The sequence below is a fragment of the Sphaerodactylus townsendi genome, linkage group LG06 (assembly GCF_021028975.2).
Source record: "Sphaerodactylus townsendi isolate TG3544 linkage group LG06, MPM_Stown_v2.3, whole genome shotgun sequence".
Classification (NCBI taxonomy): domain Eukaryota; kingdom Metazoa; phylum Chordata; class Lepidosauria; order Squamata; family Sphaerodactylidae; genus Sphaerodactylus; species Sphaerodactylus townsendi.
The window spans coordinates 84,287,808-84,312,314 of record NC_059430.1 but is presented as its reverse complement, the minus strand read 5'-3'; the positions used below and the strand labels follow the sequence as shown (position 1 = coordinate 84,312,314).

Genomic DNA, 24,507 nt, shown 5'->3' with positions numbered 1-24,507 from the left:
TAAATCCATGCTGAAGCGGGGGATTTAAAAGGAGAATCTGGGGAATTTTTGGGGGGTGCCTGCTGTCAGGGGTGCAATTATTAAGCTAGCAGCACCAAACTTTCCAGGTATCTTTAGGAGACTCTCCTGATGATACCTCCCAGGTTAGGTGAAGTTTGGTTCAGGGGATCCAAAGTTATGGACCCTCAAAGGTTTAGCCCCCATCTTCTACTAGCTCACATTGGAAACAATGGGGGCTGGGTCACCCCCTTTGGAAGTCCATAGCTTTGGACCCCCTGGACCAAACTTCACACAACCTGGGTGGTATCAGTAAGAGACTCTCCTGATGATACCACCCAGGTTTCGTGAGGTTTGGTTCAAGAGGTCCAAAGTTATGAACCCTCAAATGTGTAGCCCCCATCTTCTATTAGCTCCCATTGGAAACAATGGGGGATGGGGGCACCCCCTTTGGGAGCCCATAACTTTGGACCCCCTGAACCAAACCCCACCAAACCTGGGTAGTATCATCGGGAGAGTCTTCCAAACAATTCCTGAAATTTTGGTGCTGCTAGCCTAAAATTGCGCCCCCTGAAGGCCAAAAACAAAAAACACTTAAAAATACAGAAAACCCACAAATGGAAGGCAGAGCTTCGGACATGCGATGTGGGGGTTTGAACCCAAGAACCCCCCCTTACCTGCATCCTTAAGTAAAATTCAAATGCCCATGGCAGGGGCTGAGCGAGGGGGGGACTGCACACGGGACACGTATGCGCCCTGTTCCCCTCCCTCAGCACCACCCACCCCACACTGGAATGCCTCCAGAACGCCACACCACACCCTGCCACATCCAGAGGTGGGATTCAGGGGGTTCCGAAGGTTCTGTAGAACCTGTTGTTAAAATTTAAAATATCACTTTTTAATACTTAAAATATTTTTATTGAGTTTTAATATTTTTAATTCTTAAAATAAAAAAGTGATATTAATTTTTTTAAAAAATACTTTTTAACAGTCATTATTTGAATCCCATCACCTTTGGAACCTGTTGTTAAAATGTTTGAATCCCACCACTGGCCACATCCCATACCGGCACGTGCTCGGGGAGTTGTGCCCCTTCCCCAATTGGTGTTACACCACTGGCCCACTGAAAATTGCATATTCTAGCCACACCTGTTAATTAAAATGTACATTTCTGTAGAGTTTCTGAATCATCATACATTGAGCCTGCCTTACTCCTTTCAAAATGGTGCTGTGTTTTGAGATATATGAATAGCTTCCAGTAACTGTTGCTTTTGCTGGCTCTTGACTTTTTCTCTGTCAAGAGTTGTTGGTCATTGTGGCCTTCTTTCCTTGAAAACTGCAAGTTTATATGCTGTAATTCATAGTTGCTCTTGGTGCCTAATATGTTACTTTCTGTTAGTAAACTTGTAATATAGGCTGGATAAAATTTGCACTTGCAATATAGCCTTGTATAAAATATTTTTTTTTCTTTTTCAGTTTGGTAGAACAGAAGTAATAGACAATACTTTGAACCCAGATTTTGTAAGAAAATTTATAATGGATTACTTTTTTGAAGAGAGAGAGAACCTGAGATTTGACTTGTAAGTTTATTCATTAATTTTTAATTTTAATGAACACTTTTGTGGTAGTATAGTTAAGCTAGTTAACAAATGACAAACCAATCTCTTATTAACGTTGTAAAGATTGTTTTAATGTAGTGGTAAAATATAATGGAATATTACAATTACAAATTCAACTCATGATGCCTTGATTTTCATCACCAAGATGAGATGCAGTATTGTTAGGTTATATCTATTGTGTTTACAATTTTAAGCTGAAATTGGCTATTTAAAAAATGAAAGTTGATATTGTAGGAGAGATATCATATGATAATTGTCTCCAAATTTTGGTAATCTGTATTCATTGCATGTTCCCAATTAATAGCAGTCTATGTGTATAGATATGTTTTACTTTTATGATGTTGTGTATGAGGAGATTGTGAAGACCTATGGCCAAGACAATAAACTTATTACCCCTACTACTACTGTATAGATACAGTTTATTATCCATTACCGCAGGCCATGGCGATATTCATACATTTAGCAAAATATGATACTAAATAAATGTAAAATGCTATGTATCAGACTGCATACAAAACAGCAAAAATAATATCACCTGTAGAGTTAAACTATATACAGGCAATGTGCATAACCCTCTCATCACCTATAGTCTAATTTTGGTTATAGTTCATGAACAATGTATTCCACTTCTGGCAATCTTTGTCTCTGCAAAAATTGCAATTTGTTTCATAATGTACATGTAGGACATTTTTTCCAGTCTTGAGGTTAATCATTTTCTGATTTGCAAATATAATGAACAGTCTAAGAGAGAATGAGGCAGAACCTCAATTGAACCAGATTTTTATGTACAAAAGAATGATAACAACCTGCAGGAGTGATTGAAATGTTAAAATAAAGAAAGCTCAACTGATGTTCATAAATGCATCTTTTTGTATGTCTTTTTGTGATGTAGTTTCTGGTGCAGTCTGTTCTTCTTTCTTGTAGGGCAAAAGTACTCCCCAGAAATCCACTGATTAGGTAGGCAGGATGACAGTAGGCAGTGGGAAATAGAGTTATTCTCCTTTTCTTTTTACTTTTCAAGATCTTGTTGCAGCTCCTGTCCATTTTTACTCTTGCATTGAACCAAGGATGATTCACTGATTATAACGTATAAATTTATTAGGAAAGCTTTTAAGTAGGACAAGTTTTCTCCCCTGTTCCCTAGTTGTTGTCAGGATCTGAACCCAATCTCTGCTGTGTTTCCTGGCTTCACAGAAATTCATAAGAGTAATTCATAATTAGGGAGATTTTTTTGTGGAGGGACCTGGTCCCCCATCTAAGCATTAGTCTTGTCAGGATTGAAGACAGACTTTTCCATTTCAACCTCAATGGTTTTGCCTGCTGGAGCACTGTTAATTTTCTTCTGTAGCTATTTATAGGAGCTATTTAATGTTGTAGAATTAAACAAATTGTCCTACTGATGGGCATTACAACCTCACTATTTAGATAGTAATTCAGACAACCTCTATGTATTGAACTGTTTTGATTTCTGTTAGAAGTTTCTGTATTCCATACAGCGTTTTCCTGTTACTTTCACTCTGACCCTTATTTATGTGTGTGGCACATTGCCATGTTTTATCTCAGCATCTTAAAGCAAAGCTTTAGATTCTTTCTTAGAATATCCCCCCCCCCAATCATCAGAAAAAAACGAGAAACTTTTTTGTTATTGTGGATGCATTTCTGTTGTGAATGTATAGATAAGCACATACATAGACTTTAATTCTATTCTCTTCAGAATGTTAAGAACATTAAGCAAAAAATAATAATCAATTTCATTGTGAGAATTCACATGTGCTGTTCAGTCAACTACTGCATTTCAATCCTGATAAGGATCATAGGTTAACTCCTGCGCAGGAAATAGATTGCAATATCTGCCTCACTTTTGAGTTGGCCAATGTTGATCTTTATTAGTTTTTGTCTTCTGTGCCAAACTGTTCTTTTTTCCAACCAGAATATTGGGGTGCTGTAGCTGACAGAGAAAGACCTGTCTGCCAGGTGCTGGTTGAGCTTTGAACGCACAGCATTAAAGCCTAAACCCATCCTATTCTCTGATAGATTAGGGTTGTGTTAGGAGGAGGAATGTTTATTTTGTACATGCAAATGCTTATTCTCCTGGAGGCGTAGGCCATCTTGGTGGGTGGTTTCATACCCCTATCTCTGGGAGGCAGGAACTAACTTTTTTCTACTTCCTGTCCTTGGACTCCGCCTTAGCCAGTATTCTTTCTGCCTAGAGGATGGGGCGGTATAAAAGTTTAATAAATAAATAAAATAAATAAAAATAAAAACGGGAGAGCAAGGAACTCCAGCCGCTCCTTGGTAGATCAGTCAGGAACCTGTGTTTTTGTCTTATTTCATCTCCTTTTCGTTAAGTGTGAGTGAGTGCCTGTTACCCCATTGCCTTCTGTGTTCCTCTGTTACTTCCCAACCTTCGTGTGTGCGTTAGGGGGAAGACTGTAGCAAGAGCAGTTTAGGCGCCAAAACAGCCTGAGGCGAAATGGCGGCACAATCTTTTTCCCCCCCGAGGGAAACTTTCTCCCGCTCTACCACGGAGGGCACAAGAGCGGCGACGGCTAGACACGCTTCTTCCCCCTCGGGCGGCCGCTGGGTCAGCTGTGAGGCGGGCTTCGGAGCCCGTCGAGGCAGTCGCTGGGCTAGCCAGGGACGGGACGAAGAGGCGCGCCATGGCTACACGCGCACAACGGGCGGCAACAGGCCAGCCAGCCTCTGCGGGATCGCAGCAGGCTCGAGTCAGGGAGCAGACGGACAGGGGAGTTTCCAGGAGGAGACACTGGAAACCGTGGAGATCCCTGCGTTCACAGACGGGACCCCAGGAACGGAAGGGAGCCATCAGATCAGGCAAGACCCATCCGTGGGCGAGGGAGAGGGGAATGGGGAACTTTCCCTCTCGAATGCCACTGATAATGCAGGTGCTATTATGGGATGGCAAAGCCTCTCACCTCAGGACTTCGCTTCCTTATTAGCTTCCACAATGGAGAGAGCGATAGAACGGACATCTAATAGAATATTGAGCAGTAGTCAGGCTCCCTTAACTACAGCCAGATCCCTTTCTAGGTCCCTTATTGGGAGACAATCCCTCAGGCCTCAGCTTAACTTTAGGGATCCTCTTTCCTTCCCAGGAGAGGATCAGGCCAGTGAGGAAGAATTTGTGGAAGAGTCAGGCCGTTTCTCTGACTCAGAGGAGCCACCTAGTGACCAAACTGAGCAAAATGCAAGATTTTTCAAAGTGGAAGATTTACCCTTGCTGATCAATAAAGCAATCGCAGCTTTGGATCTTTATGACGCAGAGGACGCGCAGGACCCCCCAGGGGCAGAGGGTGTATCCAAGCAACCAATTAAAGGGAGACTAAAGGGTTGTAGGGACTACTTCCCAAATTCCGAAGATCACTCTCTATGCTGTCCTGTTCCAGAAATGTTTGAAACCAGGATCAGGAAAGATTAGGATAACCCGGCCTCCTCTAAAGGGCTACCGGCCATAACCAAAAAACTTTATGTTGTCCCAGAGTACTTCAATAGTATTCTCCGGGTACCCCTGGTGGAGGCTCCGATAGTTAACTTACAATCTGGAGGAGCAGTCTCTAAAGAAGGGGAAGGTTCCCCAAAAGATTCGCTTGACAAAAAAGCTGACTCTGTTCTTAGGCGATCTCATGAATGGGCGGCGGCCGCTATTAAAGCACTAATACCATCTTCAGTCCTAGCCAGAGCTTCCGTATTTTGGCTCAGACGTCTACTAGACATGATCCCACCTGAACAGGTGGGGGTGAGAGAAGGTATTGAGCGCATTTTACAGGTCAACTCATTTCTCATGGATTCTACCTTTGACTCAATGTCTTTTGTTGCACGATCAATGGCCTCTGCCACAGTAGCCCGCAGGATTGCATGGCTCAGGGCTTGGTCCGTAGACTTACACTCCAAATTGGTCGTGGCCAGCTACCCATTCCATGGAAACATGTTATTTGGAAAAGAACTAGACAAGATCCTGGTTGGCAAAGACAACAGAAAGACCTTGCCAAAATTTGTTAGAGCAACTTCTCCTCACAAACAGACCAGGACGACCTTCAGAACTCAGAGAGCCCTGCCACGGTTCTCCAGAGACAACAAGAGCTCATCATGGGAACCACGAAGACCCTCCTGGCAACCGAACCAGTCCTTTCGGGGCAGGGGTAATTTTCGTCCCTCAGGAAGAGGAGGAAAATTCTTCAACAACGACAAGACTTCCAAGGCATGACTATCCAACCATCCCAGTAGGAGGTCGCCTTCTACATTTTCAGCACACCTGGAAGGGCGACCATGTCGACCTATGGACGCAAGAGGTCATATCACAGGGATACAGCATCGAATTCAACCAGTTCCCAAAACAATGTTTTCTTTCATCACCTCTCAATCCTTACTCTGTCAAAGGAATCAGAACCAGACAGGCAATTCAGCATCTACTAGACATCAATGCCATAGAGGAAGTTCCACAGAAAGAGAGAGGATTGGGAGTATATTCCCACTTTTTTACTGTCCCCAAAAAGAGTGGAGATTGGCGTGCTATCCTGAACCTGCGGTATGTGAACAAGCACATCCGACTACGCAAGTTCAGGATGGAGACTCTGCGAACAATTGCCGAAGCACTAAGACATCGAGATCTGCTGACATCCCTCGATCTTACAGAAGCGTACCTACGCGTACCTACGCATCCAACGCATCAGAGGTACCTTCGCTTCGCGGTCAACCGGAGGCACTTTCAATACAGAGCCCTACCGTTTGGGTTGGCCACTGCACCCAGAGTGTTTTCGAAGGTCCTCATAGCACCAATCATACTATTACGACGACAGGGGGTACACATCCACCCGTACCTCGACGACGTTCTAGTCTGATCAACCTCAGTAGGACAAGCCAACAGGGACCTGCAATTGGTCATGTCGACATTGGAGGAGCATGGATTCATCATAAACAAGGAAAAGAGCTCCCTGACTCCCAAACAGCAGATGGAACATCTGGGAGCAATAATCTCGACCAACCAAAACACGTTTTTTCTTCCAAACGACAAGATGCTCAAAATACAAAGGTTCGTGGCAACAGTGATACACAGCACACAATTCCCACTTCTGCAGTTGACAAGTCTCCTAGGACGATTTGTCTCGACATTCGACATGATCCAATGGGGGAGAATGAACGCGAGACCGCTTCAGCAGTTTCTCCGTCCCTATCAGATGGACATAATAGAAAAGAGGGACCGGATGCTTCAGATTCCCAATGCACTGAAGACCTCCCTTCAGTGGTGGACGTCCAAAACACACCTGTCTCAGGGAAAGGTTTACCTGTTTCCGAACAGACCCCAAATCTTTTCGGATGCCAGCCTACAGGGATGGGGCGCCACTTTGGACAACAAGTATGTCCAGGGGACCTGGTCCGAGCAGGAGTCGAAACTTCCCATCAACATGCTAGAAATCAGAGCGATCAAGCTGGCACTACAGAGCTTCCAGAGCGAGGTGTATCAACATCACGTAATAATAAGAACCGACAACCTAACAGCAAAGGCATACATTAACCATCAGGGAGGTTCAAGGTCCTCACAGCTTCAGCGGGAGGTGCGCAAAATCCTAGTGTGGGCAGAACGACACGTGCAGTCCCTACACGCAGTACACATTCAGGGAAAATTAAACATAGAAGCCGATTGGTTAAGCCGAAGGACCATTCTGGAGGCGGAATGGATGATCAACAAACTAGTCTTCAGACTCATAACCCAGAGGTTCGGCCATCCGGCAGTGGACTTATTTGCAACTCAGGAAAATTGTCAAGTACCCCAATTTTTCTCCCGATATTACAACCAGTCGGCGTGCGGCACGGATGCACTGACATCAGTTTGGCCGAGAGCCCTCCTATATGCATTCCCACCAACTCCAGTGCTGCCCAAATGACTACGTAAAATAAACGTGGAACGAGCACAAGTCATCCTAGTCGCTCCCTTCTGGCCCCGGAGACCTTGGTTTTCGGTCATCCAGGAAATGGCAATGTGCCCACAGTTCCATCTGCCCCAAAGACCGGACTTACTAATGCAGGGACCCCTGATCCATCCACGTCCCGATTGGCTTCATTTAACCGCATGGCGGTTGAAAGGGAACGGTTGCTAAAGAAAGGCTATTCAGAAAAGGTAGCGGACACCCTTCTGGCTTCCCGCAGACAGGCCACAGTTCGCATATACAATGCGTCATGGAAGACTTTCGTCAAATGGACCAAGGGCAGACAAATCGACCCGATTTCTCCATCAATGTCCCACGTGCTGGAATTCCTCCAGTCAGGGTTTGAATTAGGACTGAAAAGTTCCACCCTGCGACGCCAAGTTGCCGCATTGTCCATTGTCTGGAAGGAATTTCAAGGGGTTCCAGCCTCACGTCATCCGGATGTAGTTCGTTTTCTTCGAGGTGTTAAACAATCTCAGCCCCCAACAATCCACCGCTTCCCGTCGTGGCGACTACATTCGGTTTTGACTGCATTAACCAAGTCTCCTTTTGAACCAGTGCAATCGATACACTTACGGTGGCTACGAATGAAGACTCTTTTTCTAATAGCCATTACCTCTGCAAGACGCGTATCTGAACTCAGAGCACTCTCAGTTAACGCGAACTGCTGTACCTTTCATCCAGATAGAGTCGTCCTACGCACTAACCCTACGTTCAAGCCCAAGGCAAGTTCTTCGTTTCATCTACAGCAAGAAATAATTATACCAAGCTTTTGTCCCAAACCTTCTAGGCCTACTGAAAAACTGTGGCACACCCTGGATGCTTGCAGAGCATTAAAGGCATTCATCATTAGGACCGAGGACATCCGTCAATCAGACAGCCTCTTCATTAACATTTCACAACCTAATGTAGGTCGCCAAATGTCAGCATCTTCCATCAGCTGCACGCTGAAGTCCTGTATCATAGAAGCCCATAAGGCTATAAATCTTCCAATCCCAACAGGTATTACAGCACACTCAGTAAGGTCTGCTTCAACCAATGCAGCTTTTCGTAATAGAGCTTCTGTAGAGCAAATATGCAAGGCCGCAATTTGGTCGTCACCTTCTACATTCGTGAAGCATTACAAACTTAACTCCTGGGCTGCTGCTGAGACAGCATTCGGCAGGAGAGTGCTGGAGCACATTCTGGACTTTAATGCTTAACCCACCCGGAAGTTAAGGGGACTGCTTTTGGAGGTCCCACCAAGATGGCCTACGCCTCCAGGAGAACGGACCATTGGATACTTACTGGGAAGTGTCCTTCTCCTGGGGGCTAGTAGGCCATCTTGGCCCTCCCCTCAGCATAATGTCCAGATGTGCTCCTCCAATCTTCTGCTGTATATATACTTAATGAACCCTACGTTCAGAAGTTTGCCAATACTAGACTATTCATAGTCATAGGCTGTGTTGTTTTGTGTTATGTTGTTATGGTTATTCCGTTAAGGTTCCAAGTTTCTTCCTTTTTTTGCGGCTATGTCAGTTAATACTGGCGAGGGCGGAGTCCAAGGACAGGAAGTAGAAAAAAGTTAGTTCCTGCCTCCCAGAGATAGGGGTATGAAACCACCCACCAAGATGGCCTACTGACCCCCAGGAGAAGGACCCTTCCCAGTAAGTATCCAATGGTCCGTTTTGTACATGCAAGTGTATGTTCCTTTTCATTACAGATATGATGTTGATTCAAAGAGTCCCAACCTGTCAAAGCATGTAAGTGCCAATTTATTACCTTAAAAAATGTGTGAAACTTTAAAAAATTGTGAAACTTTTAACTACGTATATTAGCTGTTAGAGATGGAATGCTTAGCACAACGCAAGGTTTCATTTCATGATCTATTTGTAGTAGTAGAGTTTTAACAAAACTATGATTTTTAAAAATGAACAACTTCTGATTTTTACGTTGTTAATAGGTTGTACCACATTGCACACTGTTGTATTTCAATGGGCATTTTGCGAGCTTTTTAAGACAGTTTTTATTTTGTAACTTCCGAAGATGACAAAATATAGTAGTTGACTTGAAATATGGACATAATGCTATAGAATATCTGTCATGTTTTATTAAAATGTTTCATCAAATGCTTCTTTTGCTTACATATACATTTTCTCTCTCTATTCTCTGATAAGAATTCTGTCTTCCCTTCTTTTGTCTACTGTAACTGCAGTTTAGCATTGTATTAATCATGGTTCATGCTAACAAGGTTCATCATGGACTGTGGACCCCCACATTTAAGACTCCACAGGTTCAGACCAGATGCGTTGTCTTCTTGCAAGCTTCTAGAAGGATCCAGATAGGAGTGCTCCCCCCCCCCCCTTGGAAACAGAGCCATACAGTCTTCCTGCTCAAAAGTTCCCATGACCAAGCGGGAGGAACCCATTGATGCTTAATGGGAGGTAGACCAGCCTTCTGAGTGGCTACAATTGTCATGTCCTGTCATTGTAGCTACAAAGACAAAAAGAAAAACGTGTACACAGGATCGCCAGACAAAAAAACTTTATTCATGTACTTTTTACAGTGAAATCACGCACAAATGAGCTGCTAGCAGAGGAAACCTCCATTGGAAACCTTCAACTAACAGAGGCTGGGATGGGGAATCTGTGCAGCACAAACTGGTAGGCACAACAAAATGAAACTGACAACCTTCAGTCACCTAGTGGGGGAGGGAAGACTGAAAAATAAATGTTTTGGCAGGCAGTACTTTTTTTGTCCCCACTATGCAGACAAAAAAGCCAAAACAGGTTTTTTTTAAAAAATGTCTTCAGGACGTTTTATTTGTGCTATGCAGGAAGGGCCTGAATGTCACCATTTCTCATGCTCTCATTTGAAGGACCATCAGTAAGGGAAGGTTAGTTTCCCCCATTGGAGTTAAGTTTCAGTATAAAGGACGACAGTCAGACAAAGTGGCATCTGCTTTACTGCATGACAACTATGACATGCCATCACTGTCAGAGGAGGAAAGGCATTCTGATGAAAATTCCAACAATCCCTCTATGCCTTCTCTGGAGGAGATTGTAGGCAAGCATTAGTCCATCTCCCCTCCAGAGGATAATTGTTAGTTGGTCAAGTTGTTAGGATGGTTAATGCGCTGAATTTTGGCACTGTTGAACCACTGAATGATGACACTGTAGTGGACATCCTGCACACCAAGAACATTCCCCCTATATTTTATTTATTTATTGGGCTTGATACACTACCCATCCCTGAAAGGTTCTGGGCCGTGTACAAAATAAATTACCATAGAACACTATAAAACTCCATAAATACCAATATAGAAGTTAAAAACATAACAATCAACATAACCAATTAAACAATAAAAAGAACAACAGATGACAACGCATGATTAATACAGCCTCTTCCATTCATTCCTAGGAGGGGATTGGGCCATGATGGCAATAGTTAGATGTTAACATACAGCATGCCTGTAGAATATACATGTGTCAGAGCACACAAGGAACGGCACCACAACGGCCAGCCTCCACCAAAGCCGGATGGAACAGCTCAGTTTTGCAGGCCCTGTGGACCTGCTCCAAGTTCTGCAGGTCCTGAATAGCTGGAGGCAGAGCGTTCCACCAGGCAGGGGCCAAGGTGGTAAAAGCTCTGGCCTGCGTTGAGGCCAGCCGAATCATAGAGGGGCCTCCAGAAGATTCGCCTCTGCTGATAGCACTTACCTGTCTCTCTTCAGCAATCTGCCAGTCTCCTCTTGGGGTTAGGACCGGGTTAGGACCCGGGATTAGGACCGGATGCCATCCACCAAATTGTGGGTGGGTTGTATCACTGCTACTGATTTTATTGGTTTTGTGTATTTAAATGATGTTATTCAATGTTTCTTTGTATTCTGTTAATTGTTGCCTGTACACTGCTCTGAGCCCTCTGGGGGAGAGCGGTTTATTAAATCAAATTATTATCATCATCATCATCATCATCATAAAAAGGGGGGAGAGACGGTCCTGGACCATTCCTAAAGTGGTCTCTACTTTTCATGTTTCCAAGAAAGTTGTGTCTATTTTATATATACCATACACTGCAGTTCAGACAGGTCCCCAATCTGTTGTTGGTTTTATGGGCCCCTCCAAAGGCAAAGGTATATCATCCCAGACACTGTCACATTGAATCATTAGAGCTATTCATTTAGCTTATGTGCACACTGGGGTAGATTGTCTAATTTCCATTATGGAACACTCCACAAGGCTCCAGGCTGCCTCTGCTGCCTTCAGTGCTTCTGTTGACATCAGTGTCATCTGTCGGGCAGCAACATGGTCCTTGTCTATGACATTTGTCAAGCATTATGCAGTGGATGTGGATTTAAGACAGGAGGCAACTGTGGGGAGAGCACTATTAAAGTCACTGTTCAAATAGGCAACTTGCTCCTGCCTCCATTAGTGAGTGTGTGTTCCCAAATGTGTGGCTGCACAGAGACCATGCTGATGAAAAACAAGGCTCCACTTACTTGTAACTGTTCTTCATTGAGTGGTACTCTGTGCATGCACACATACCTCTTTCTTTCCCCACATCAGTCTGCTTATTGTTTCACAGTTCTTTTTCCTCCTTTGTCTCATTTTGGTAGTTTTTCAGTTGTGAGTAGAGAACTGAAGGATGGAGTTCTTCTCTCCTTGGTCACAGGACCTTTTGGGTGGGAAAATTCTATGGCTCTGTTTCCAAAAGGAAGAGAAGTGGCCCTAGCTGAATCCTTCTAGAAACTTGCAAGAAGATGACCTTTGGCTGGCCTGTGTAGTCCCAAATGTGTGTCTGCACAGAGTACCACTCGATGAACAACATTTACAGGTAAGTGTAACCCTGTTTTTACAGTGTAACTAGATTTTGAAACTGCAGGTTGAGTAGGTTTGCAAACCACAGTTAGCACCACAGTTAGCACATGGAGGAACCATGCCAGAGCAGAACAAAATAGGAAGCAAAAAGTGACATTGTTACAAAATGTGCAACTCCACATCTGCTTTATTGAACAAATTGTATTCTTTGTTCTAAACCCTGCTGTTCATTTGCTATAGCCATAAATTACTAATATGATTTTACATGTTACTGATTTTCAGGATTTCTTAGGACAAGTGTTCTGTACCCTTGGAGAGATTGTTGGATCACAAGGAAGCAGATTAGAAAAACCAGTTGTGTAAGTATTTTTTAAAGCAAATTAATGCTGAACTTAGTCTTTTTAACCTTAACAAATGGCTGCTGGCCTTTCCTTTTAGATATGCTGATCCTTCCATGCTCTCATGTTTGACAAATGAGAATTCTGGACACCCACTTGATGACAGTATTTTTATCTAGGGATATCTATTCTGAATTTGGTTGTGATAGATTTGTATAAGATGTGTAATTATTTATATTATAAGCTTATGCCATGAAATATATGGTAAAATCTACAAATATAGCCCAAGAAAAATAATTTTGTTTCTTAATCATCCATATCGTTGATCTATTTGACTTGTGATCTTGTTTATCTATTTGACTTGTGTTTGACTTGTGTTGATTAGTTAGTGTGTTAATTTTTGTTAAAGCTTTATTTGTATTTCACTCTGAGGTGTAATCCCATCTCAATGCTGTTTTTTTCCAGAGGAATTCCTGGGAAGAAATGTGGCATGATAATACTGACAGCAGAGGAGCTGAACTGTTGCAGGGTAAACTTTTCTGGTTCATTTTGTTGAAAGTTGAAAATATATTATTTGGTTCCTAGTTAGTGTAGAGATGTGAGACGGGCAGCAAACTGCTAATATATTGTCTTAATATGGGAATCTGATTGACAATGGGTTCGAAAAGAAATCAACTGTTGGCAGCTCAGAGTTGCAGAAACTTATAGGCAGATTCTGCGTGGGCTGAATACAGTGGTGTGCAACCGCTAAAAACACCGTTGTGGGGAAGGACTTCACACAGCTGCCGCCACTGGAGCAAAGCCACAATGATGTTATTCCTCCACAATGGTGTTTTTGAGACTCGCTAAATGAGTACGTCTTTTGAAAAGCAGCAGCATCCATGTGGTGCTGAGCGAACTGGGTGGAGGATGCTGTTTCTCAGCGCACCGCTGTTTTTTTTTTTAAAAAAACTTACCTCCTCTTCCTTTGTGGTTCTGTGGGGACGAGGGAACACACCTCCTGCTCCTGCCCCCCAGGGTGTTGCCAGGGCCACAGGGGCATGTCCCCTCATCCTGATAGAGCTACGCAGGGAAGGGGAGGTACTTTTTTTAAAAAACAGTGGTGCGCCTCCATGCAGACGCGGGACGTAGCAACTCCCAGGCTGCCCACACACAAGTGTGCAAACAACCCGAGGGCTGCACCGGTGTCATGTACATCAGTGCACTGCAGCTCCCCAGGCCCGTGCGACTTCCACCATAGTTAGAAGCTAGCAGCAACAGTGGAAGGATGAGTGTTATGTAGGATCAAGGAGGATCCTGACTGAGGGAGGTAAAACCAGTAGTCCTTCCTGAGGGAAAAACTTTTCAAGTTTTAAAGGAGGAAAATTAGAACCTGTGTGTATTGTTCCTGCCTTCACAAACTTTAGAAATGTGTTTCAAATCCGCTCATAACTGTTCATCTAAGTAGTGACTTACAAGTAATTTCTCTCCCCCAATAGTTACAAACACCTGTCGGTAGAACCTATCACCTGCATTCTTACAATGGCAACCCCCACTGCCATTCTACACCTTTTTACCACTGTAAGGCAGATTTTTCAACCTTTTGCCTTTTGAGTCCCTCAGGACTGAATAGCCTTTCTGGTAGCATGTGATGGTTTCAGGCTATCGTTCTCATAGTGTCCCACCCAAAGATGTAGAATGCTTTTTTTCTTTTCAAACCAATCCCCTTAAAATGGCATGGGAGAACTGAGGCAGGCCCAAACAAATTACAAGGAAAATTTATTGAAACAAAGTTAGAATTATGAAGACAATCAGCAGATAGAAATTAGGCAGAAGCTATGTACAATATAAAGCCAATACTAAGTCATAGTTTTTCGCCATAATTTTAGATAGTAATGGAGGAAATTAAGTCATTAAATGGCAATCATTTTTTGTGAAATGGATTAATTATTTATTCCATTTTTAGACTTCCCTCCCTTAAAGGCCTGACTGTATTTTTTGTTCATTTATAAACTTGCTAGATACATAACCGGAGAAGGCAGTGGCAAACCAGCTTGTTAACATAAGCCCATTACGCATAGAACGCTTACCTCTGGGGTCTTCAAAGGCTCTTCAGTGCACAGTGGGATTGCAGAGAGGTCTTCTCATGTTTTTCTGTTTACATGCTAGTATGCTGGTCACAATGGGCCTCTGCAGCTAGGCGTGGCTGGTGCTGCAGAAGGAGCGGTGGCTGGGGAGAGGCTGGCCCTGATGCTTCCTCCCTGCCTGGCACGCCCAAATGGAAAGGCCCTCTCCCCGGCAGCGCACCCTCTGCAGCACCAGCGATGCTGCTCCCGGCCCTGCGGCCACCAGCTGAGCCTTCTCCTGCAGGCGCCTCTTCCCATTTGGATGCACCAGTCAGGGAGGCAGCGCCGGGGGTAGAGGAGTGGTGTGGGGCCGATTTTCTGCCCCCCCCAAGTGACCCAAATGACCTCCGCCCGGGACATATGACCCCACATGTCCCTGTGGGGGCTATGCCACTGAGTCTAAGCCCATTCTTTTCAGTAGGCTTAGATTGGAGTAGCTCGCCTTAGGATTGCACTTCTAGTCATCTTGCAGCCAGGAGATCAACCTATGAAAATCCACTGTCATGAGAAATGCAAAAGAAGTGCAAATGAATCATGCCAGTATTGTTCAGTAGTATAGTGAAAGCAATAACTTTCATAATGGCAGTCTGAGTAAAAAGGTGAAATTAGAGGCCCTCTAGAAAATAATGGGAATCACACCTCATTCTCTAAAATCATGGTGCTCAGTTCTGAAGCCTTGTACCATCCAATACAGCATGGGGAGGGAGAACTATCTACTTCCCTGTACTGTATGGGATTGTTCAAGGAAAAATTGGTGCTTCTTCTCCATGACAATTTGAACTGTCTGGCTCTGTTACCTTTGGAGAGGGATTAATTTGGTTTTTGGAATGTGCTTTTCTTTCTAGTTAATCAATGCATACTGCCCCCAGTTTGTTGAATTTAATGGAGTAGGGTTGGAAAATGTCCAACTACATTGGGGCCAAATTGCATGATGTGTTTGGTTACTAGAACCAGGGGGCATTCATTGAAAATGCTGGGGGGAAGAATTAGAACTAATAAAAGGAAACACTTCTTCACGCAACGTGTGATTGGTGTTTGGAATATGCTGCCACAGGAGGTGGTGATGGCCACTAACCTGGATAGCTTTAAAAGGGGCTTGGACAGATTTATGGAGGAGAAGTCGAACATGGCTACCAATCTTGATCCTCTTTGATCTGAGATTGCAAATGCCTTAACAGTCCAGGTGCTCGGGAGCAACAGCCACAGAAGGCCATTGCTTTCACATCCTACATGTGAACTCCCAAAGGCACCTGGTGGGCCACTGCGAGTAGCAGAGAGCTGGACTAGATGGACTCTGGTCTGATCCAGCTGGCTTGTTCTTATGTTCTTATGTTCTTATGATGCGATGGCAGCTACAAGGAATTTACTTACCCAAATGCTACAGGACTATGTTGCTGTGGAAGGATGGTCTCTTCCTCCCACCTCCCATTATTTTCTTGAATTGAAATGGCCCCAGTGTGCTTTTTGTTCCATTGTGAGATCATGCATGTATTATTCAGTGACCCAGTTCAGGGCCAAACATGCATGTAGCATTCAGTGACCCAGTTCAGGTTAGTTTAGTATTCAGATGCATGCTGAAGGGAAGTAAGCTATGGGCTGTTTGTTTTTCTTCAGCTTAATGGCCCTCTAGCATATGAGGGCTTGAGCTATCATTCTTCTCTCATGCTGCTAGAACTCCACACCAGCCTTAGGGTCATATATGCTCAGCCTCCAATTGCAGAAGAGTTCCTATTTATGAAAGAAAGATATTTATTTATTTATTATTATATTTGTATATATGGGGAGAAAGTCCTCCAGGTATACAGAAAAGGGTACCTTTCTCTCTGGGTGGCCATTAACTGACTGATGTGAAACTAGCCATTGTTAGAGGAAATAGTGGTATTAAAACCAGAGAGCTCAAACTTTATTTTGTACTCCCATCTTGTATTTGTTTACATTATGTCCTGCTTCTTGTGTATCCCAATTTTAATGTTCAATTTTAATGTAGTCTTTCGTTTATGAATATGAATTCTAACGTGAAGCTACAATGTAAATGTACCTGCAGTAGATATCTTTGTCTTACCCTGTATTTTAAATTGGATTTATTATATAGATTAAGAAATCTACAATTATTAATAGATTAATATATTGATATGAAGAGCAAAAATAACTTTATCAAGTTATGATAATGTTGCCCTAACTAGCTAGACAGAATTTTTTTTAGTAGAATCTTTTTTTGTTGAAGTTGCTATAATAAAACAAATTAAAACTTCAGAATTTGGTATCTTCTGATATGCTCTTTGTATTTTGTATAGTAATCTGTGCATTGCAATATATGGTTTTCTTATTAGGATGCAGTACTGATGCAATTTTGTGCAAATAAATTAGACAAGAAAGACTTCTTTGGAAAATCAGATCCCTTCCTTGTATTTTTTCGCAGCAATGAAGATGGCAGGTAAGTTTATTTTTATTTTAGACATGTCAGTTTCTGTTGTCCAATCAGCCCTATCACAGATCCTGGACTTCAATAAACCCTTCATAATCCATTCTGTTTGACATCGGGCGGGATCAGTTTTATTGCAGGAGATAGATGATCACAAACACTCCATCCTGTTTCTCACCTGGAAATAGCAACTTGCCAAGAAAGAATGGAGAAAGAGTCCCTAGCAGTAAAATGGACAGTGAGGACCTTCAGCACCTAGCTGACAACTTTTACCCTGGTAATGGATCGTGTGTCCAATGAATGGTTCATGTGAAGGACAGCAATTCTCATAGGCTAAGGTGTTAGCTATCCCTTCTACCTTTCAGCTTCATCATCCAGCACTGTCCAGGATTTCACCATGCCAGTGATCTGATTTAAAAGTCTCAGTTGTTCAAAATCAAACTACCACTATCACAATCACCTGCCATGGAGACAATGTGTCTGGGGTTGTTGGGAACTCAGACTCCACCACAACTTCACTGCAGTTCCAGCAGTGGGGATAGCACTGGGGACTGTTGGATGCTAACCATGAATGATCCTTTTACACTGAGGTCAGGAGAACATTTTGTATGCGTGATTCCCACCCCTTTGCTCAGGGAGGCAGGACTAAAGTCTTCACTTCTTGTCCTCTTTGCTGGGAATCACCAAATTCCAGTTTGGAATTTCTATCAGCAGTGGTTCAACTATCTAACATTAACTATTAGAATTGTCAAGTTTAAACTATGAAATACAATATATGTAGGAACTGGAGACAGAAAAGACATTAAATGAAAATGCAGAGTCTGTAACCAATGGAGACTGAGAGCTCAGGAATGTAGACAATGACTCTGGGAGGAACAAGATGTCCTCCTACCTCAGTGGAGAAGGACCTTTCACAGTAAGTATCCATTCTCCCACTGAGGCAAGAGGACATCTTGTGTGAGACGTCCCAAAGAAGTGTCCCCTAATAAGAGTAGGTCATCATCTAGATATACAATACACACTGTAACATTCTCCTCCCAAGCACAGCATCTGCTGAACTTAATGTATTAAGATAGTAATGTTTCACAAAGGTGGACAGAGAGGAACCAGGTAGCAGCCCTGCAGATTTCCTCGACTGAGGCCTGCTTGACCACAGCAGCATTTGTAGCTGAGCTCCTAATCAAGTGAGTTGTTGTGCCCTTAGGTAGCTCTAGCCTTTGAGCCTTGTAAACCTTTATAATACAGTCTATAAGAATTGAGTTAATGGCTACCCTAGACATAGGGTACCCTAAATTTGGGGAACATGTTAATAAATAAGGACTGTTTTCCTGGTTTCATGTGACCTCAATATGTATGCCTTTAAGGTATATCTAACGTTTGTGTTGTGCCAGAATCTCTCCCTGGGGTGACTGAGTCTAAGACAAAATGACGGTAGATAAATTTCTTGGTTTAAGTGGAATCTGCTTACCACCTTGGGCTTACCACCACTTTGTTGGGATGAAAAATGCACAGTTCAGGCTTACTTGACAGTGCTGTGAGCTCAGACACTGTCGTAGTTGATGTTGCTGCCACTAAAAATAGACCCTTCATATGAAGCTTCATGGGTATGGATTGAACCAGTTTGAATGGAGGTTTGGACAATGCTGCGAGGACACTGCAGATTCCAGGATGGAAATTTGTGTGCTTGAGGAGGCTCCAGCTGATGAATTCCTTTAAGCAGCCTCAAAATATGTGGATGCCCAAACAGTGGTAAGTTCAAGTGATGTGGCAGGATCATGGTTAGGGCAGCTACTTGATGTCTAAGTGTGAATCCTTTGAGTCCAGACATATGACTGTCTTGTAGGAATTCTAGGCTGGATGACCCACAAGGTTTCAGAGTGTCTATCCCCTTCCTTCTGAACCATCAGACAAATGCCTTCCATGTAACATTGTGCATCCATGTTATGGAGGAATGGCTAGAAGCCATGATAATGTCAGTGACACATGTGGAATGTGTGTTTAGAAATTTAGAAATCTACTCTGCTCAATAGCCCCATAGTCAGTCTGAAACATTCTGGTCGTAGATTCTGGATCAGATCTTGGGCTAGCATATTCTGCTCTAGAGGTAAGGTCATTGGTGGAGAAATTGCCATCTCTTACAGTACTGAGAACCATGGCTATTGCAGCCAATGTGTACTTTCTGTTCTCGTGTCTTGTGTAAGAATTTTGACAGTACTGAGACTGGGGGGAATGGATAAATGAGATTTGTCCCTAATGTGTGGAATATTACTTTTACTGATATTGAATCTCTTCTGCAAGTTCGTTATCCAGTTATTGCATCTGGCAAATCTTTTTTTGTAGCAGTTTACTGTGTTTGGATTCTCATCTTTGTGAATAATTTTTATATCATCTGAAAGCAGCAGTGGCGTAGGAGGTTAAGAGCTCGTGTATCTAATCTGGAGGAACCAGGTTTGATTCTCCGCTCGGCCACCTGAGCTGTGGAGGCTTATCTGGGGAATTCAGATTAGCCTGTACACTCCCACACATGCCAGCTGGGTGACCTTGGGCTAGTCACAGCTTTTCGGAGCGCTCTCAGCCCCACCCACCTCACAGGGTGTTTGTTGTGAGGGGGGAAGGGCAAGGAGATTGTAAGCCCCTTTGAGTCTCCTGCAGGAGAGAAAGGGGGGATATAAATCCAAACTCCTCCTCTTCTTCTTCTTCTTCTTCCAAAGCTTTTATATAATTCTGCTCATGACTTCAAATCATATGTTGAAAAGTAGAATAGTTCCAGTCCCCATGCATATCCTTGTGGCATTGACCTCCCTAATGGCTTCTTCCACTATGAAAACTGTATTTTGTGCTTGTTTCCTGTAACTAATTACTGATCCATAAGAAGGCCATTTTCTAATTTCAGGCATTGCTAGATTTACCCTGGTCTTAATTAAACATTTTTCATAATTCTATGGAAATTATTTGTTATCTGCATATTTGCTGATAGTTTCAAAGAACTGTAGAAAATTCATAAGGCAAGAAGTCATTCCCAGTTCTGTTTTTTCTTCATTGATTATTTTCATCAGTTTATGCAGAACAGAAATTAGGTGAATGGAATTACAACTTCCATTCCTCCTTTTTTAAAAAATCAATGTTTAGAGAGCTTAACGTAGGAGAGCTGCTGGAAAATTTGGGATTTATATATTTCTGGGACCCCTGTTGGAGAAACATACAGTTTGCCTATTATTTCCTGTATGGTTTCTCCATTAGGTCAAACAGTAGCTAGGAGAGTGTGTGTGGTAGATGTCAAGACACCAGCACAGAGGGAAAGAGTTAGCTCCTTGCTGTGAGTCCTATCCCTGTGAGAGTAATTTTTATTTTGCTGTTGATCTTATTTTGTTATTGTTATTCTATTTTTGTTTATAATTACTGTACTAATCAATCTTTCAAGTTTCTATTTGGAGAGGGGGAATTAAATATTTTAAATAATGAATATGTGCAGAGCAGCCTCAAAAATGTTTCTGTGCCTGAGGTGAACCCTACCCAATTTTGTCCATCTAAATAATTTGTACAAAATTTGTTGATGTTTTCTTGTATTTATTTTAGCTTTACAATCTGCCACAAGACAGAAGTTGTAAAGAATACACTGAATCCAGTATGGCAGGCATTCAAAATATCTGTCAGAGCACTTTGCAATGGAGATTATGACAGGTAAGGTAAAGACCTCCATTTTATGCAAGTATGAGTCTGCTACCTGAAATCATGTAAGCAAAACTTTTGTAAGATTTGGGATCCTTTGATTTAGTATAATCCTTTTGGCAGGCTTAGTAATTTAAAATAAATGTTAATATATTTATAGTTCATTTTGTTGAATGTTTATATCAGTAGGTACACAAAGTATAGTAAAGTAGTGTTTTCAGTATATTATACTGTATCTGCAGGTGATTGACAGATAAAAAGTAGAGTTTCTGGACCCAAGGAATCATTGCTGCCAGTGTACTAAGAAAGTAGATACTGCTCAGTTTCACTAAAAAACAAACATTGATGACCATTCTTTCCTCAAGAAAGCGCTTTTTGGGTTCTTTAATACATTATAGAATTCATGGAGTGATATCAGCCTAAAAGTATGCATCAGCATATATTGGTGTTTCTCCTCTTCCCATAAGGAGGAATATTATGATCCAGGCAAGGTTAAGAGTTCTTTCATTACTATTTATAGTGATTGAAGTAATGTTGCTGGACACTTCTAGATGTAAATAAGCACTTGGCCTCAGCAAATGTTCAGTTCACGTTTGCTTTGGAAAATTAAAAAGTGACTGTGTTTTTCTTCTTGGATATTATAAAAGTCTCTTAGGCACAATAGCTTAATACATTTTCCTGAAGTTTCAAGCCTGTGACCGAAACACTCTGTCATGAACCAGCACACACTCCTTCTGAGGAGCAAACACAGATGAAATCCACGCTATGTCACAGATGAAACCCACGCTAATAACACTTTGCTAATAATAAGTGCCACGCTAATAACAGGGAGGAGTGGCATGCAAGGGAAGGGAGAGAGTGAGGGGTGGCATGCAAGGGAGGGGATAGAAGGGGGGCCTGGCATCTGGACCTGGCCCACCCAGCCTAGTGGAGGGAGGGGAGGGGTGGCATGCAAGAGAGGGGATGGAGTGAGGGGTGGCATGCAAGGGAGGGGAGGGAGGGGGCCCGGCATCTGGACATGGCCCACCCAGCCTAGTGGAGGGAGGGGAGGGAGTGGCATGCAAGGGAAAGGGATGGAGTGAGGGGTGGCATGCAAGGGATGGGAGGGAAGGGGGCCTGGCATCTGGACATGGCCCACCCACCCTAGTGGAGGGAGGGGAGGGGGTGGCATGCAAGGGAGGGGAGGCAAGGGAGGGGAGCAAAGTGTTATTAGCGTGGGTTTCATCTGTGACATAGCGTGGATTTCATCTGTGACATAGTTTGTACCGGAGATACCTGAGCTTTCTTGTCCAGTAGCTTATGCCCAATGTATGCAATGCAATTCAAAATGATGTATTATGAAATGTAGCCAGACAAGTTGACGCTCTCATCAGATTTACAGCTGGATAGAGAATCAAAGCTGTCTAAAGTGTTGATTGTTGCTAGTGGTGATGACTAATTCAGTGAAGCATTCCTTCAGGGAAGCTGCCTTTCATCACATCAGAGTAAACTCAACTCTGAACAAGAGCACGCAACAACCTTTTCTGAAGCGATCTGCAAATCTACCACTATAATTTATAATTTTACTTGCATTTTTTTAAAAAAATTGTTAATTCTCACCATTATTCAAGCAAATTTGTATAGCAGTGAATGGCATTTTTTTTCATCTCTGGTAGCTACTATCTACTCTAGGGACTGACTGGAGAGTTTCCAATGGTCAAGAATTTGCTTCTGCATAAAACAAAAGAATTTCTTTGAGAATAGATAACCAAGCAACATATTGTTTTGACTAAATCCTTCTGTTTAGTGTTTTACTGAAATAATTTTGTAGATTTTGAGTATGTTATCAGCAGAACTGTCTTATTGTTAAATCTGCCTGGTTGTGAAGTGAGGTCATTAGTTTGGCTAAATGGACCTATACTGACAGAAATGTATTTAACAGGTAGGAGAAGAAATCAAAATATTCTATACCTATTGCTAGTGATTGCAACATTTTATGTTGGATTTTTTAAAGAAGCAAGCCTTTATTGGCATAGACATGTTGGATTTTTAGATTTTTCAGTAATAATAGAAAGATAGAAACAGTAAGAATATTAGAAAAGAAAACAGATCTTTTCTTCACTACAGTCCTGTCATCTTTATCCTGAACAGGGTATAGTGAGGAATAAACTACATTTAAACAAGAAAAGTGTCTAGCTTTCCACTTTGCTGTTATGGCTCAAAAGTTGCTTTTTCGAGATTATGCCAACTGTGGGTTTTAGAATTGTATTGATAAACACCCCCTTTCCATGCTTTTTCTGCCTTGGGGATCACACCACAAAGCTGCATGCTCATTCCATCATCAGATTACCCACAAAGGCATGATTTGATAAAACTGGAATCATAAGGGCTGTCCATCCTTTCTTTGCCCACATCAAGCCTGCTTCACTGCTTTTTTATTATGTTGTGGATGTGCTTATTCTCACTCTCGTTGGTGACTGTGGTAGTTTTCACTACCTCTTTTTCTGCATTGTAGCAGTAATATCGGGTTTTTTTTTTTAGTGCCATGCTACTTCTTCACTACCATATCTTTCACCTCTAAGAGGAAAAAGTCTTTACTGAGACTATAACAGGGTTTGGACTCTGCTTCTTGTGTTACTGGTTATGTTTTAGATACCGGTTGAGGCTCAAACTCTCTAAATTTACTTTTCTTTTTTTTAATTAACAAATTTATTGAAAGTTTAAGACAAGAAAGAATTACAAAAGTAAAAGATACAATATGAACACGTTAAAAAGAATACAAACTTGCTAAAAACAGAACTACATTTTCTTTTCTTTATTGGATTTCTAAAGATATTACAAGCAGAGATGTAATACTTTGAAATCTTTTTTTGCATTTCCCTAGTGCTTCATGTATAACATTTTTTTCAAAAAAATATACAGCCTTCCACCTGGGGAATGAAAACTTTGTGGGTTGTAACCTGTGCCCCCTCCATTCATGAAGTATCACAGTGTTAAGATGTGTGATACTCTGCATAGGATTCTCTGTCCCCATATCTCACAATGTCATCTGTACGCTTGTTTCCAACACCTAACATCTCTGCACACCTTATATTATTTGAATGTGACTTGTCCTAGGTTTTGGTCTGCTAGGAACCCAACATTACTTTGTCTTGGTCTCTCAGACTCCAAGAAGGACTGGTCAGCGTCCTCACACAACCTGTCCTTGGGGGTTGGTAAAGACTATCACATTCTGTCTTGACTGCATGCCTGTTCCATTCTATGTGCCACTAGTTTCTCCAACTGAGTGTTGTTTTTCTTTGGCACATTCCTGCATGTATTTCAGTTGGGACACTTGTAGAGAGTTCCCCACTCGTTCCTAAAGCAGCTCTGGATGAATGTCAGTATGGTACACTAAACAGCGGTTGGGAAGGCAGTGCTCCATGGTTTCTTCCTTTGGGAGCTTTGTTTATACCTGCTTCACTCAGTGAGCTTGGAAGTCTTCCAGTGTGGGACTTAACAGGAGCCCAATGATGAAAACAGGGTTGCACTTACATGTAACTTGTGTTCATTAAATAGGCTTCTGTTCAGGCACACATTCCTTCCTCCTGCCTTGCCGTGAGCTCTCTGGAACCTTCGTTTCTTGTGGCCTTCAGCA

General features: G+C 42.5%; 1 protein-coding gene across 2 annotated transcripts in view; it reads left to right on the top strand.

Moving 5' to 3' along the window:
* CPNE8 (copine 8) overlaps positions 1-24,507 on the top strand; it is a 65,920-nt gene that overhangs the window by 19,916 nt on the left and 21,497 nt on the right. For both annotated transcript variants that reach the window (XM_048500581.1, XM_048500582.1), the window contains exons 4-9: positions 1,474-1,577; positions 9,264-9,303; positions 12,640-12,716; positions 13,161-13,224; positions 17,131-17,234; positions 20,799-20,903. In XM_048500581.1, the coding sequence (XP_048356538.1) occupies positions 1,474-1,577; positions 9,264-9,303; positions 12,640-12,716; positions 13,161-13,224; positions 17,131-17,234; positions 20,799-20,903 (494 nt within the window). The remainder of the gene's footprint in view (positions 1-1,473; positions 1,578-9,263; positions 9,304-12,639; positions 12,717-13,160; positions 13,225-17,130; positions 17,235-20,798; positions 20,904-24,507) is intronic.